Source organism: Sardina pilchardus, chromosome 6, assembly GCF_963854185.1.
Source record: "Sardina pilchardus chromosome 6, fSarPil1.1, whole genome shotgun sequence".
NCBI classification, from domain to species: Eukaryota; Metazoa; Chordata; class Actinopteri; order Clupeiformes; family Clupeidae; genus Sardina; species Sardina pilchardus.
The window spans coordinates 12,566,842-12,577,004 of record NC_084999.1 but is presented as its reverse complement, the minus strand read 5'-3'; the positions used below and the strand labels follow the sequence as shown (position 1 = coordinate 12,577,004).

The 10,163-nt window shown below is 42.3% G+C and overlaps 1 protein-coding gene across 2 annotated transcripts; it reads right to left on the bottom strand.

Annotated features, from left to right (window-relative positions):
• Window positions 1-284: 284 nt before the first annotated feature.
• ndufaf6 (NADH:ubiquinone oxidoreductase complex assembly factor 6) lies at window positions 285-10,084 on the bottom strand. Of its 2 annotated transcripts, XM_062538485.1 has the most exons (9): window positions 9,797-10,084; window positions 9,421-9,520; window positions 9,114-9,236; window positions 8,942-8,998; window positions 8,721-8,823; window positions 7,246-7,379; window positions 3,565-3,666; window positions 2,772-2,828; window positions 285-534 (listed from the first exon to the last, which is right to left on the bottom strand). In XM_062538485.1, the coding sequence occupies exons 1-9, from the start codon at window positions 9,979-9,981 to the stop codon at window positions 406-408; spliced, it is 990 nt and encodes a 329-aa protein (XP_062394469.1). In that variant the 5' UTR covers window positions 9,982-10,084; the 3' UTR covers window positions 285-405. The 2 variants fall into 2 exon arrangements, with proteins under 2 accessions (XP_062394469.1, XP_062394471.1); XM_062538487.1 differs by lacking the exon at window positions 9,797-10,084 and having other exon boundaries at window positions 9,417-9,520.
• Window positions 10,085-10,163: the final 79 nt, after the last annotated feature.

The following is a 10,163-nucleotide window of genomic DNA, read 5'->3' as shown; positions in this document are numbered from 1 at the left end:
GTGACAGAACTAATGGCTGCATGTTGTGAGGCTGGACTTGAGAGCATGAGGCTTGATTGGAAATCCATGTTGGATATGAGCAAAACATGTTTACCTCCAAGTGAATGGTATGCTCGTTTGGGGAAATGCTAATCTAGATACATGCGCTTCATGCAAACACAACTGTGTCAACATCACTCTCGTGTGAGGGCAAGACAAAACTTCCTGATCATATACTGCAATGCCTACAGATGATGGACCATCCCCCCCAAAAAAAAACAACAACAACAACAACGAAATATATCGTTGGTAAATATGATTTATTTCAGTATATGCTCACTAAATCAGTGCCTTGGTATGACTTCATCTGAACTGTGTGAATTCTTAGAGATCTGCTATAAAAAAAATAGCTTGTGTTCATGAACATCAGTACGTCTGTTTCCACGACCTGAAGTAGAGTTGAAAGGAAAGCAGGGGGTTGCGCTTCTGTAGACTGGGGTGGAACACGTCAAAGTCGGCCTTTCTCACTCGCTGCAGGTAGTCCTCCAGAACAACCTGCGGTTTACCAAGACAAAAGAAGCACGTTTTCACCTTCAACATTAGCCTGGGTGTTCCCATGCTGCCTTGCGCGCAATTTCATTCACGCTGCTAAGGCAGTCTGGAAACTACCGCCCTAATTTTTGCCTGAGATAGGGGACCAATCACAGTACAGGGGGGGGAACAGCGAGACGATGGTGAGCTATGCACAGACGCATTTGATAGACATCCGTGGCGCCCAATGAACAGATCTGGGCATTTTTTCAAATATGAGAAAATGAACGTTTGGTTGCCAGACTCATTTGAGAAGTGGTAGGTACTAGCCAGGCTACTTCAACATGCCATTTAAGATGCACACCGGAGGATTCAAATCAACATTCAACTCTCCCATGAGATACGACTTGTGAAAAGCAGAGTGCAACAATGCCTCGTTTGGAAAATGGAGTCCTTTCCCTGTGAAAAGCATCATCAAAATAAAATACAAATACTATGGGGTGAACAGGGAAATGTCTGGAGCATACTCATTCTTCTTTGGAGGGAATTTGGCTCTGACAAACAAAAGAACCTGTTACAGAGACAGCCAAGCCTGTCTGAGTGCTGCTTCACATATTTATTTCTCCCTCTTGCCGGTGTCCCAATGCGCCCTGCAAATGGTGAAAGTTTCTGCCCTTATACCTGAAACTTCTTGCAGAAGTTCAGGTGAGGTGGACAAAGAAAAGTGCCGTTAAATGTGAGCCGAGCCGAGCCAATCGAAGAAGAAGGAAAAAAAAATGTGAGTGCCTTCAGTGCATCAGTGCAGAAATAGATGTGCAGGACTAAGGACTGAATGTCTGTGGACGTTACAAATGATAAAAAAAACATCAGCTGTGATACATCAAGGTAAAACGGGAACGTTATAATGGAGTGATTATGGCCATGAAAAGAAAGGCATTTTCCGCAGTCAATGTACCCTCCACCTCCAAGCACCCCACATTACAGGCTGACTAAAATAGAGAAGGAAGACCTGAGGAAGATCCCAGCGATCCAAGCCTTGCCCTTACAATAGAGGAAGTAAAATATATATATCTACAACCACCTTGACACACACCTCATACTGGATCACAGTACCAATCCTCAGTACATTCCTGTGCGTCTTTATCTTTAGCATATTTTACTGTTCTTTTTAGTCATGTTGATTTGCTTATTATCATCCTGTTTACATTGTGGAGTATGTTTGTGTCTGGTGTCTTAAGCTGCTGGGACCTTGAATTTCCCCTTGGGAATTAATAAAGTATCTTACTACAGTATCTATCTATATCTTCTTTACAGTTTTTCTGGCACCTGACATTCACCTGTTTGGAGGGAGGGGAAAAACATTTTCCTTCCCTAACAGGGGGGAAATGTGTATGCTGTAACAATAAGCTTCCACTATAATCAATGTACTGTAAGTAACCAGACGTGATAGCAGTGCGTACGAAATTAGACCAGTCTTCTAAAACTGCTTTTACGCGTAGCGAATGGAACGTTTCAGTAACGCGCCTGGTGTAGCTCCCCCATACGCCTAACGCTCAACGACGACATGAGCTGTTCGGAAGGCTGTGTGCACACACAAGACAAGCACAATGTCGACTGCCACCATCACATCACGGTGACCTCCAGGGACCACAACTCGATGAAATAAATCAATGAAGTTGAAGTCCCTTGATTTTAGAGCGTTTCACACCGTGACAGAGGTACAGGGTTTGTGCATTTCACCTGCCACTGGAGGTGGTTACATTAAGCGTCTTAAGACTGGTGAGTGAATGGCACCTCACGGCACCTTAACACCTCAAAGCATGGTCAGCAAAAGCCATATTAATATTTTGTAATGCTAAGCTAACCATGTGAGTCAGTGTGTGGTCAATATATTCAATCAATAACTTATCTATCTGTTAATAACTCATTCAATCTGTGACTGTGCATCTAAAACCAAAACAAACAGTTTTACTGTAATTTACGGACTATAAGCCGCGGCTTTTTTCCGATGCTTTGAACCCTGCGGCTTATACAACAGTGCTGCTAATGTGTGTGTCTTTACAGCTAACGGCCACTAGGGGGGCTTCTCAACCTATGGATATTACAGGTTACAGTCTAACACCTGCGGCTTATAGTCCAGTGCGGCTTGTATATGTACACATTTGTTTTTTTCCCTAAAATTCGCTTATATGCGGCTTATATTCAGGTGCGGCTTATAGTCTGGAAATTACGGTAGTTCAAGTAGAAGAAGAAACACTCACCGTTTGCAGGAAGGCGGCTGAGGCAGCAGCTGGAACACTCTTGCTGAACGATCTGGCCTGGGAGCCAAAAAAAAACAAAACAATACACAGATTTTAATGGCAACACTTGAATGAGGGAGCGCGCTCAGTTACACCGGAAGTTTGCTAGTGCAGCGTGGGAGGACATCAAGAACACAGGAATAATTAGGGAGCAACAGCAACAAGAGTCACATGCAGCTGTGAACCTAGACAGGCTTCTAATTCACCACGGCTAGAGTTGGAAGTGGTTTCCACCCAGCCTTCTTGATATCGTAACAGACCCTCTGGTCCAACCTTCAACTACTCTCGTGATCCAACTGAGAAGGGGTGTCCATAGAGTCTAATACTGGGATAAAAGAATGGCTTGATTTGCACCATAGGGAACAGTTTGGGCTCAACTCGCACTGCCCTCATTTGATGCCAGCATTCCAGTAATGGCGGCTCATTAATGTCCCCGTCTGTGTCTGTATAACATTGGGCTACTGGCACTGGTCTGGCAACAACTGATTCTCTGTGATTAACTATAAATGATTGTCTTCCAAATATGTGAAACCAGACACGCATGCTGTAATACTTACTTTACGGAAAAGAGAAAAATAATATTGCCATGAATGTAATTACTAGTGAGTGACAATGCAAAATGTTAACTGGTATCAAAGCATGTTCTGACACACAACATTTGCACTGTTGAATATCTGAGTAAGAAATGAGAGAGAGTGTGTACAGTGCATGTGTGTGTGTGTGTGTGTGTGTGTGTGTGTGTGTGTGGACTTACATGCTGTAGATGTACATGGGCTTGACTGGCGATGTCGTAAACCACATCCTTGACATTCTGCTCCCGACTCCCGCGGATGAAGTCTTCTTGAGACACTCCGTGCTGAGCACAAAAGACGAGCATCAACGGGCATGTCCAGCACAGCGACAGTAAACATCATCTGCCACTATTCCAGACTCAATCTCCTCTCCACACAACCAGAAACGAGGCCAAGGTGCCATTTGTGTTCAATACATTGTGTTCTTCCACACACATTCACACACAATTTTCTCACTTGATTCTTTGTCTTTGCATGTTTGTGCCATCAACTTGTTTGGCCATCTTTAATCAACTGCAATATCCACTAATAGTTACACATTCATGCTTTCTTCAAAGTTAATCGCCTGCAAGGGTCAACCAGCGCTGCTCTGTATCATTAGGAAGACTACAAAAGCATTTTGCAAGACTGTGAAGATGCTTCATTAAAAAAATCCTTTTTAATCTCTTATTATCTTATTAATTGACTTTCAGCACAATCTGTTTTCTATTGTAAGCCACACAAAAGCTCTGATAGCTACACCACTCCACATTTACACACATGCCAGGTTGTTGCTCATGATTAAAAACTCAATCCAATCTACCTTCCGAATAGCTACAGACTCTCAGAAATGTGAACAATGGCTTTCATTTTCCAAAATAACCCCAGAGAATAATTGCAGAGAGGCTTGTCTTGATTGATCGGTTAGACTGCTTCTGTTATTCTTTTAAGGGCGATGTCTCACAGGGTCTCCTGCCACTGGTGTAAAATTAGACGTGTTGGTCCAGGGCCTGAGGTGTGTTTATAGATCAAGAAACATATTGACGCGAGTGTCTGGGTAAACAATATTGACATACCAGACACTGCCCGAGGGATTTCTCACTATTCATGGGCATCTCAAACAACAGCAAACTGAGCATACAGTTAACTGTCTCCTTGCGAGGAACTGTAACAACATACAACAATAACAACAACAACAACAACAAACAAACAACATATTCCAGGATGACAAAAACCCAGAACGCAGTGTTGGGAAACCATTTTACAAAAAAATCGGTACTATATATATATAAAAAAACGGAGTGATTATTTGCACCCCGGTGTAAATAGTGGAATGGAGGCATTTTCTTATTTGCACCCAAACCGGAAATGCGTGCTATCCAACATAGCGGGACCGTCTTGGCAGGAGATGGCCTACCTAAATCTAACAAGTTAGGATTATTAAAACTATATTTGAGATGGTAAAGTGGTGCTACATTTCCACAAACTTTATTCAGTGAACGGGTAAAGCCGTCCGTTTGCAAGCACAATCAAGAAACACGATCTTTTTGTTTTGTTTACCGTTACCTAGCAACCCCAACAAGTGAGTCAATAATTAGTATTCTCCCCTTCTTCTTCGACGGGGCGCAGTACAGCGGTAGAGTAGCTGATTTACCATGTTCGAGGTGCTGAGTTCGAACCTCAGATTAATTTTTTTTTTTTGCCTGCCAAAGTACGCACCATGACTTCTTTTTTCTTAGATGACGTTACCTCGCGGCAAATAAGAGTTTGTGCTTTTTGAACCCGTCAAAGATTTACTGGTTTTATTTCAGTTATGAGTAGAGTTAAGTAGAAGTAGGCTTCAGTAGTTGTTAGAAAGGTTGTGTTTTGACTTTGAGCCCCCAACGCTGCCTGGAAGGCGCTTAGGCGTGGGTTAAGGTTAAGGTTAGGGTTAAGGTTAGGTTAAGGTTAGGGTTAAGGTTAGGAGTAGGATTAAGTGTTTTTAAGTCAACAGTGGCAGCGCTGCCTGGAAGACAACTCAGAAAACAACTCTTTAAAGTAGCTTGTCTTTGATGAAGCTACCACATGACCACTCATTACCCTAATATTTGTATAATCACTTCCAAGTAACCCAGACATGGCAAAACGGCTAAAAACTGTTCAAAACTATTAGGCCTAGCCTACTGTAGAGCTGGTAAATACACAGGCCTATTGACAGAGAACATGGATGTTAGACATCGGGTGTAAATAGTATTGTTGATTATTACACTATTTACACCCGGGTGTAAATAGTAATGTTGATTATTACACTATTTACACCCGGGTGTAAATAGTAATGTTGATTATTACACTATTTACACCCGGGTGTAAATAGTAATGTTGATTATTTGCACCCGGGTGTAAATAGTAATGTTCATTATTTACACCCGGGTGCAAATAGTCTCTGCCATAAAAAAAAGTAACATGCAGAGCAATTACGGCTAATACAAAGAAACGGGTATTAGTCACGTCATTGCTCTGATGCACCTTTTGAAGTTGCTACTGTGCTTATCGGAGCCTTGTCATTACTCCGCATTCAGCAGAGTCCTAGCAAGACTGCGGGGGAACACTCAGGACTGACCTCTACATAAAACTGAAAGGAAATGAGCAGCCAATTAATAGCACTCACTATCAACTAATGACATCAGCCAAAGTGTACATTTACATATTTCTCAAGTGTCCAGTTGTAAGAGGTCCAACAAACATAATAGACACGATCAGAGCCGTATACCGTATATAAGCTCTGGACACAATGTTACAACAGTGCCCCCTGCTGTTAAATAGCTGCCTGACAAATAACCAATCCTCTTCCACATGGCATGGGTGACCAGTTGGTGCGGTCTGGTGACTCTCAACTGGGAAAACGTTTCCAACACATCGAATCGCGACGGGCACTAACTTTGAAATCATAGGTCCAGCCATACCACACTGATCAGAGATCCATTAAACGAAACTTCCTACTACACCGAAGCTTCACAAACTAACAATAAACAGTCAGGAAACAATGCATGTGGGTCTACCTTTGCAATACTGTGGAATGGATAACACTGTTTTTAGTGGCAGCCTACCACCAGTGAACTCTGCAACTAGAAGGACTGGATGAAATGTGCTGAAAACGGTTTCCACATGGACCTGGACCTGGAAATAAGATCCTATGTCCAACATTCTGAACTACCCCTATTATATGTGCTGAAATCTATATGTGCTGAAGCCGTTTTTCATCCTCTTGTGTTCGTGGTGTGCTTGTGTATGTGTATGTGTCTCTTTGAGTATGCCTGTGTGCATGTGTGTGCGTACATGCGTGTAAAAATGTATGCACCTGTGTGTGTGTTGGGTGGGGGGGGGGATGGGTATACAGCTGTATGCTAGGAGGATGATTGCATGATGGACAAGGTCAGCAGGTCAGCAGGTCAGCAGCCTGCCTCCTCCGCTCCCTTCCCATCGTACAACTACAATGGCCTGGCCCCACTGACACCATTACCACCAAGGCCAGTAGCTTCTTTCACCGGTAAAAAAAGGCACTGATGTAACCCATGAGCTAACTGCAATTTGAATAAAGTGGCTTTACAGTTTATTCCCATTGCATCAATCACACATTTTCAAGGCAAGTCTATCATCTATGCAATAAAAGCTTTTAATTAAACGGCTCATACGACCCAACAGCAATCCTCACACAGTCACTACACATGATACTATTCAAGCTTTATGCCCTGAAGAAGGCCATGTGGTCGCAACGCGTCGGCGTATGTTTTTAGTCCTTGCATTTACTATTAAAGGCTTTATTTTTCCTCAACTGAGTGCCTTTGACCAACTTATTTTTCTTACTTCATGATACTATTGCAGTTGAATTTGAATGTTTCACTCACTAGCATGCAGATGTCCATGGGGAGGTAGACCTTTCTCCGGCGGCTGTTGTATGGTGTCGCTCTCAGGCATGTGACGATGCCGTGCGCCTTTCCAATGTGGCTGGCCGCGTGGTCCGCGTGTACATCTTTTACCCCTGCATAGAGAGGCATAGAGAGGCATAGAGTGCATCATACAGGATCAACACATGACACATGTACTGGGATTGTTATAGGATGTGCACATTCGTTTTACCATTGGTCTCGTCAGCTTGAAAAACATGGCACAAATTTTAAAAACAATAACAATAAATAAAATAAAAACTTAAAACACACGTGACTGACTGACTAAATTCATAAATTCAAAGCTTTCAGACAGATGGTGGTCTGAGAACTTGATCTGGACAGACGAATTGTTTTTCTGAAAATGAAGGAAGCAATGGCTTCCCTTTCATTTCTTCTCTTTCATTTGCTCCCTCTATATTTGTTGTTTTTTTGAGGAGAGACACTTTGATCATCAACTATGAACAAAATAATCTTCAGATATTTCCCCTCCACTCTCTGAATTCCCACTGCCTTTCATCACCATCACCATCACCATCATCATCATCATCATCATCATCATCATCATCCTCGTCCTCGTCCTCGTCCTCGTCCTCATCCTCAGACTCGATTTGAGAATTATCCACAATAACATCTAGCCTGGCCCTGCCCGCCTCGTAACTCATTTTCCCCCATTTTCATTTCACTGAGACACTAGTTTGGCTCCCTTGTGAGCGTTGACGTTTCCCTCAGCCATCAGGACGGAAGGCCAATCAGCACTGATGGGGATGACGTCTCTTTAGAGTTACGTGAAATTCTTGCCAAAAGGTTTAATAATTGACAACAATTGTTTTAAGCAAAGAGCACAAAAAGTAATACTGCCAAGCTATTAAAATCGAAGGAAAGACTGTACATGTGAGGTCATAGTTTACTCTGTCCCTCTCCAATAGATAACATTAGTTCATGCATGCATGAATGAACATGGACAAAGCGTGATCTTCAGAATTAACGAAGCACATTTCCTGTCAAACGCTGAAGTTCATTGGTTTGTTTAACTAATTGAATCCTAAATAGTTACAATATTAAGAGAGATCAACATTACAGACAAACAAACAAAAAACCGGTCACTATAGACAGGCTCCAAAAACGGCAACAAAAACAACTTGGTCCAGCCCCGGACCATTGATATTTATGACGACATGCACGTTTAGAAGAGTTTCAGAGGGAGGGGGAGGAAGTAGCGAGCTAGCTCTCGGTTTTGCTTGAACGTCAACAGAAGTGACGATACCCAACATAGCTTAGAGTGAAAGAGCACTTTTGTTTTGGACAATAACAGCTACATATATGATGTAAATGTCTAGCCTTGAGGGTGTTCAGGAGACAACATAACTGTGACACATAAGGTCTGAAAAGGCTCCCAAGTAATGAAATAATCAGTATGTGGACTGCCAGCTCACCTATCGTCTCCAGTAGGAGGTAGAGCAGGGAGGATTGGGTGTTCTCAGAGTAAGCCTCCAGTTCCTGAAGGTTCCTGTAAGCCCTGTCTTCCAGGTCCTTCTCCTGTGAACACCAAACAAGCACATATGCCCAACGCTGAGAAAATATGTTTGGTAAAGATGTGTGATATTGGGAGAAATAACTGAAAACATGTCATGGACTATTGTGAGCGTGTCCTTACTCTTTCAGATATGATTCTCAACAACCACCTTTTGGTCAGTGTATGTGTACGGACAGCCTGTAAATAAGCAGAAGAATGAATGCTTTGTGCCAGATTATGTCAAAGAAAACAATAAAGGCATTTCCTAGCGCAGAAAACCAATGAGATAACAAAAGAGGTTGCACCTACATACCTTCCATAGTTCAGTGCTAATCGGTTGGAGTGGGGGGTCATCCCTGTATATTTCTTCCACTGCTGTTTTCCAGAATTGCATACGCATTAAACCAATAGTTTTCTGAGAGACTGAATCCTTCACCTAAACAGGAAACAAGCCACCACTGAGGTTAACATATCCAACACAGGAGCATCCTCTCACAAATAGGCTATATGCATGAACAGCATGCAACTGAAACAACACTTTGACATGACAATGACACATGACAAGTTAATTTACGATTTGTTTGTGTTGCTGTTTAATTTGCTTAACTTGGAATACCTGCCTGTGCCAGTTCTACATTAAAAGCCCTTAGGGCCAAGGCGGATCTGCGAGCAGCCTCAGGTAAGAGTAGTGCAGACAAAAATCCATCATAATCCCGCGACCTAACAAATAATGGAACAGCTGAATGAATGGACCACTGAAACTCAGGAAAATTGAATGAATCATAAATGTTACATAACAGAGGTTACACATGTGTTTACACTGAATAGCTACGGTGAGTAGCCTACCCACAAATGGTAAGAGTATGAGGAGCTATCCGTAAACAGTCTTCATCTGTCAGACTTTGGCTATTTCTTGTAAACACATTTTGTAAACCATCAAAAATGCGTCACGACAATTTAACCTGAAGCAAGCTCCGGACCAGCTATTCTAGTTACCTTACAAGATCAATGCAGTATTTTTCGTTGTGTTGTTTACTTGAGTTTGTTGATGCTCTCAAACACTTCACTTCTGTCGGTCTTTGTATGCAAATAAAATATGGTAATATCTTATTATGAACAGAGGATTTGGTGGTGAGCAGCCCATGTTTAACGCTCATGGATGCCATGTTGACAAGCCGCATACCCTTCAACTTTCACCTTTTCCCTTGTGTTACACACTTATCTCTCCGACACCACAAATGTGTTCCGCATAGTATTTCTGGTAACGTTATGGCAACATTGTGTTAGTTTAGGACAATTCTTAAAGTTAAATGCATGTTGCATGATACATCTATGTTACATTTTCGTGCGAAATTAATTTAGC

What these genes read in the sequence shown, in the direction of transcription:
- ndufaf6 (XM_062538485.1), bottom strand. Translation starts at nt 9,981, where the DNA reads ATGCGGCTTGTCAACATGGCATCCATGAGCGTTAAACATGGGCTGCTC. An exon ending in TTAGCACTGAACTATGGAAG is followed by an intron (nt 8,999 to 9,113) that starts GTATGTAGGTGC and finishes GCTTATTTACAG; the next exon opens with GCTGTCCGTACACATACACT. An exon ending in CCTCCTACTGGAGACGATAG is followed by an intron (nt 7,380 to 8,720) that starts GTGAGCTGGCAG and finishes CTCTCTATGCAG; the next exon opens with GGGTAAAAGATGTACACGCG.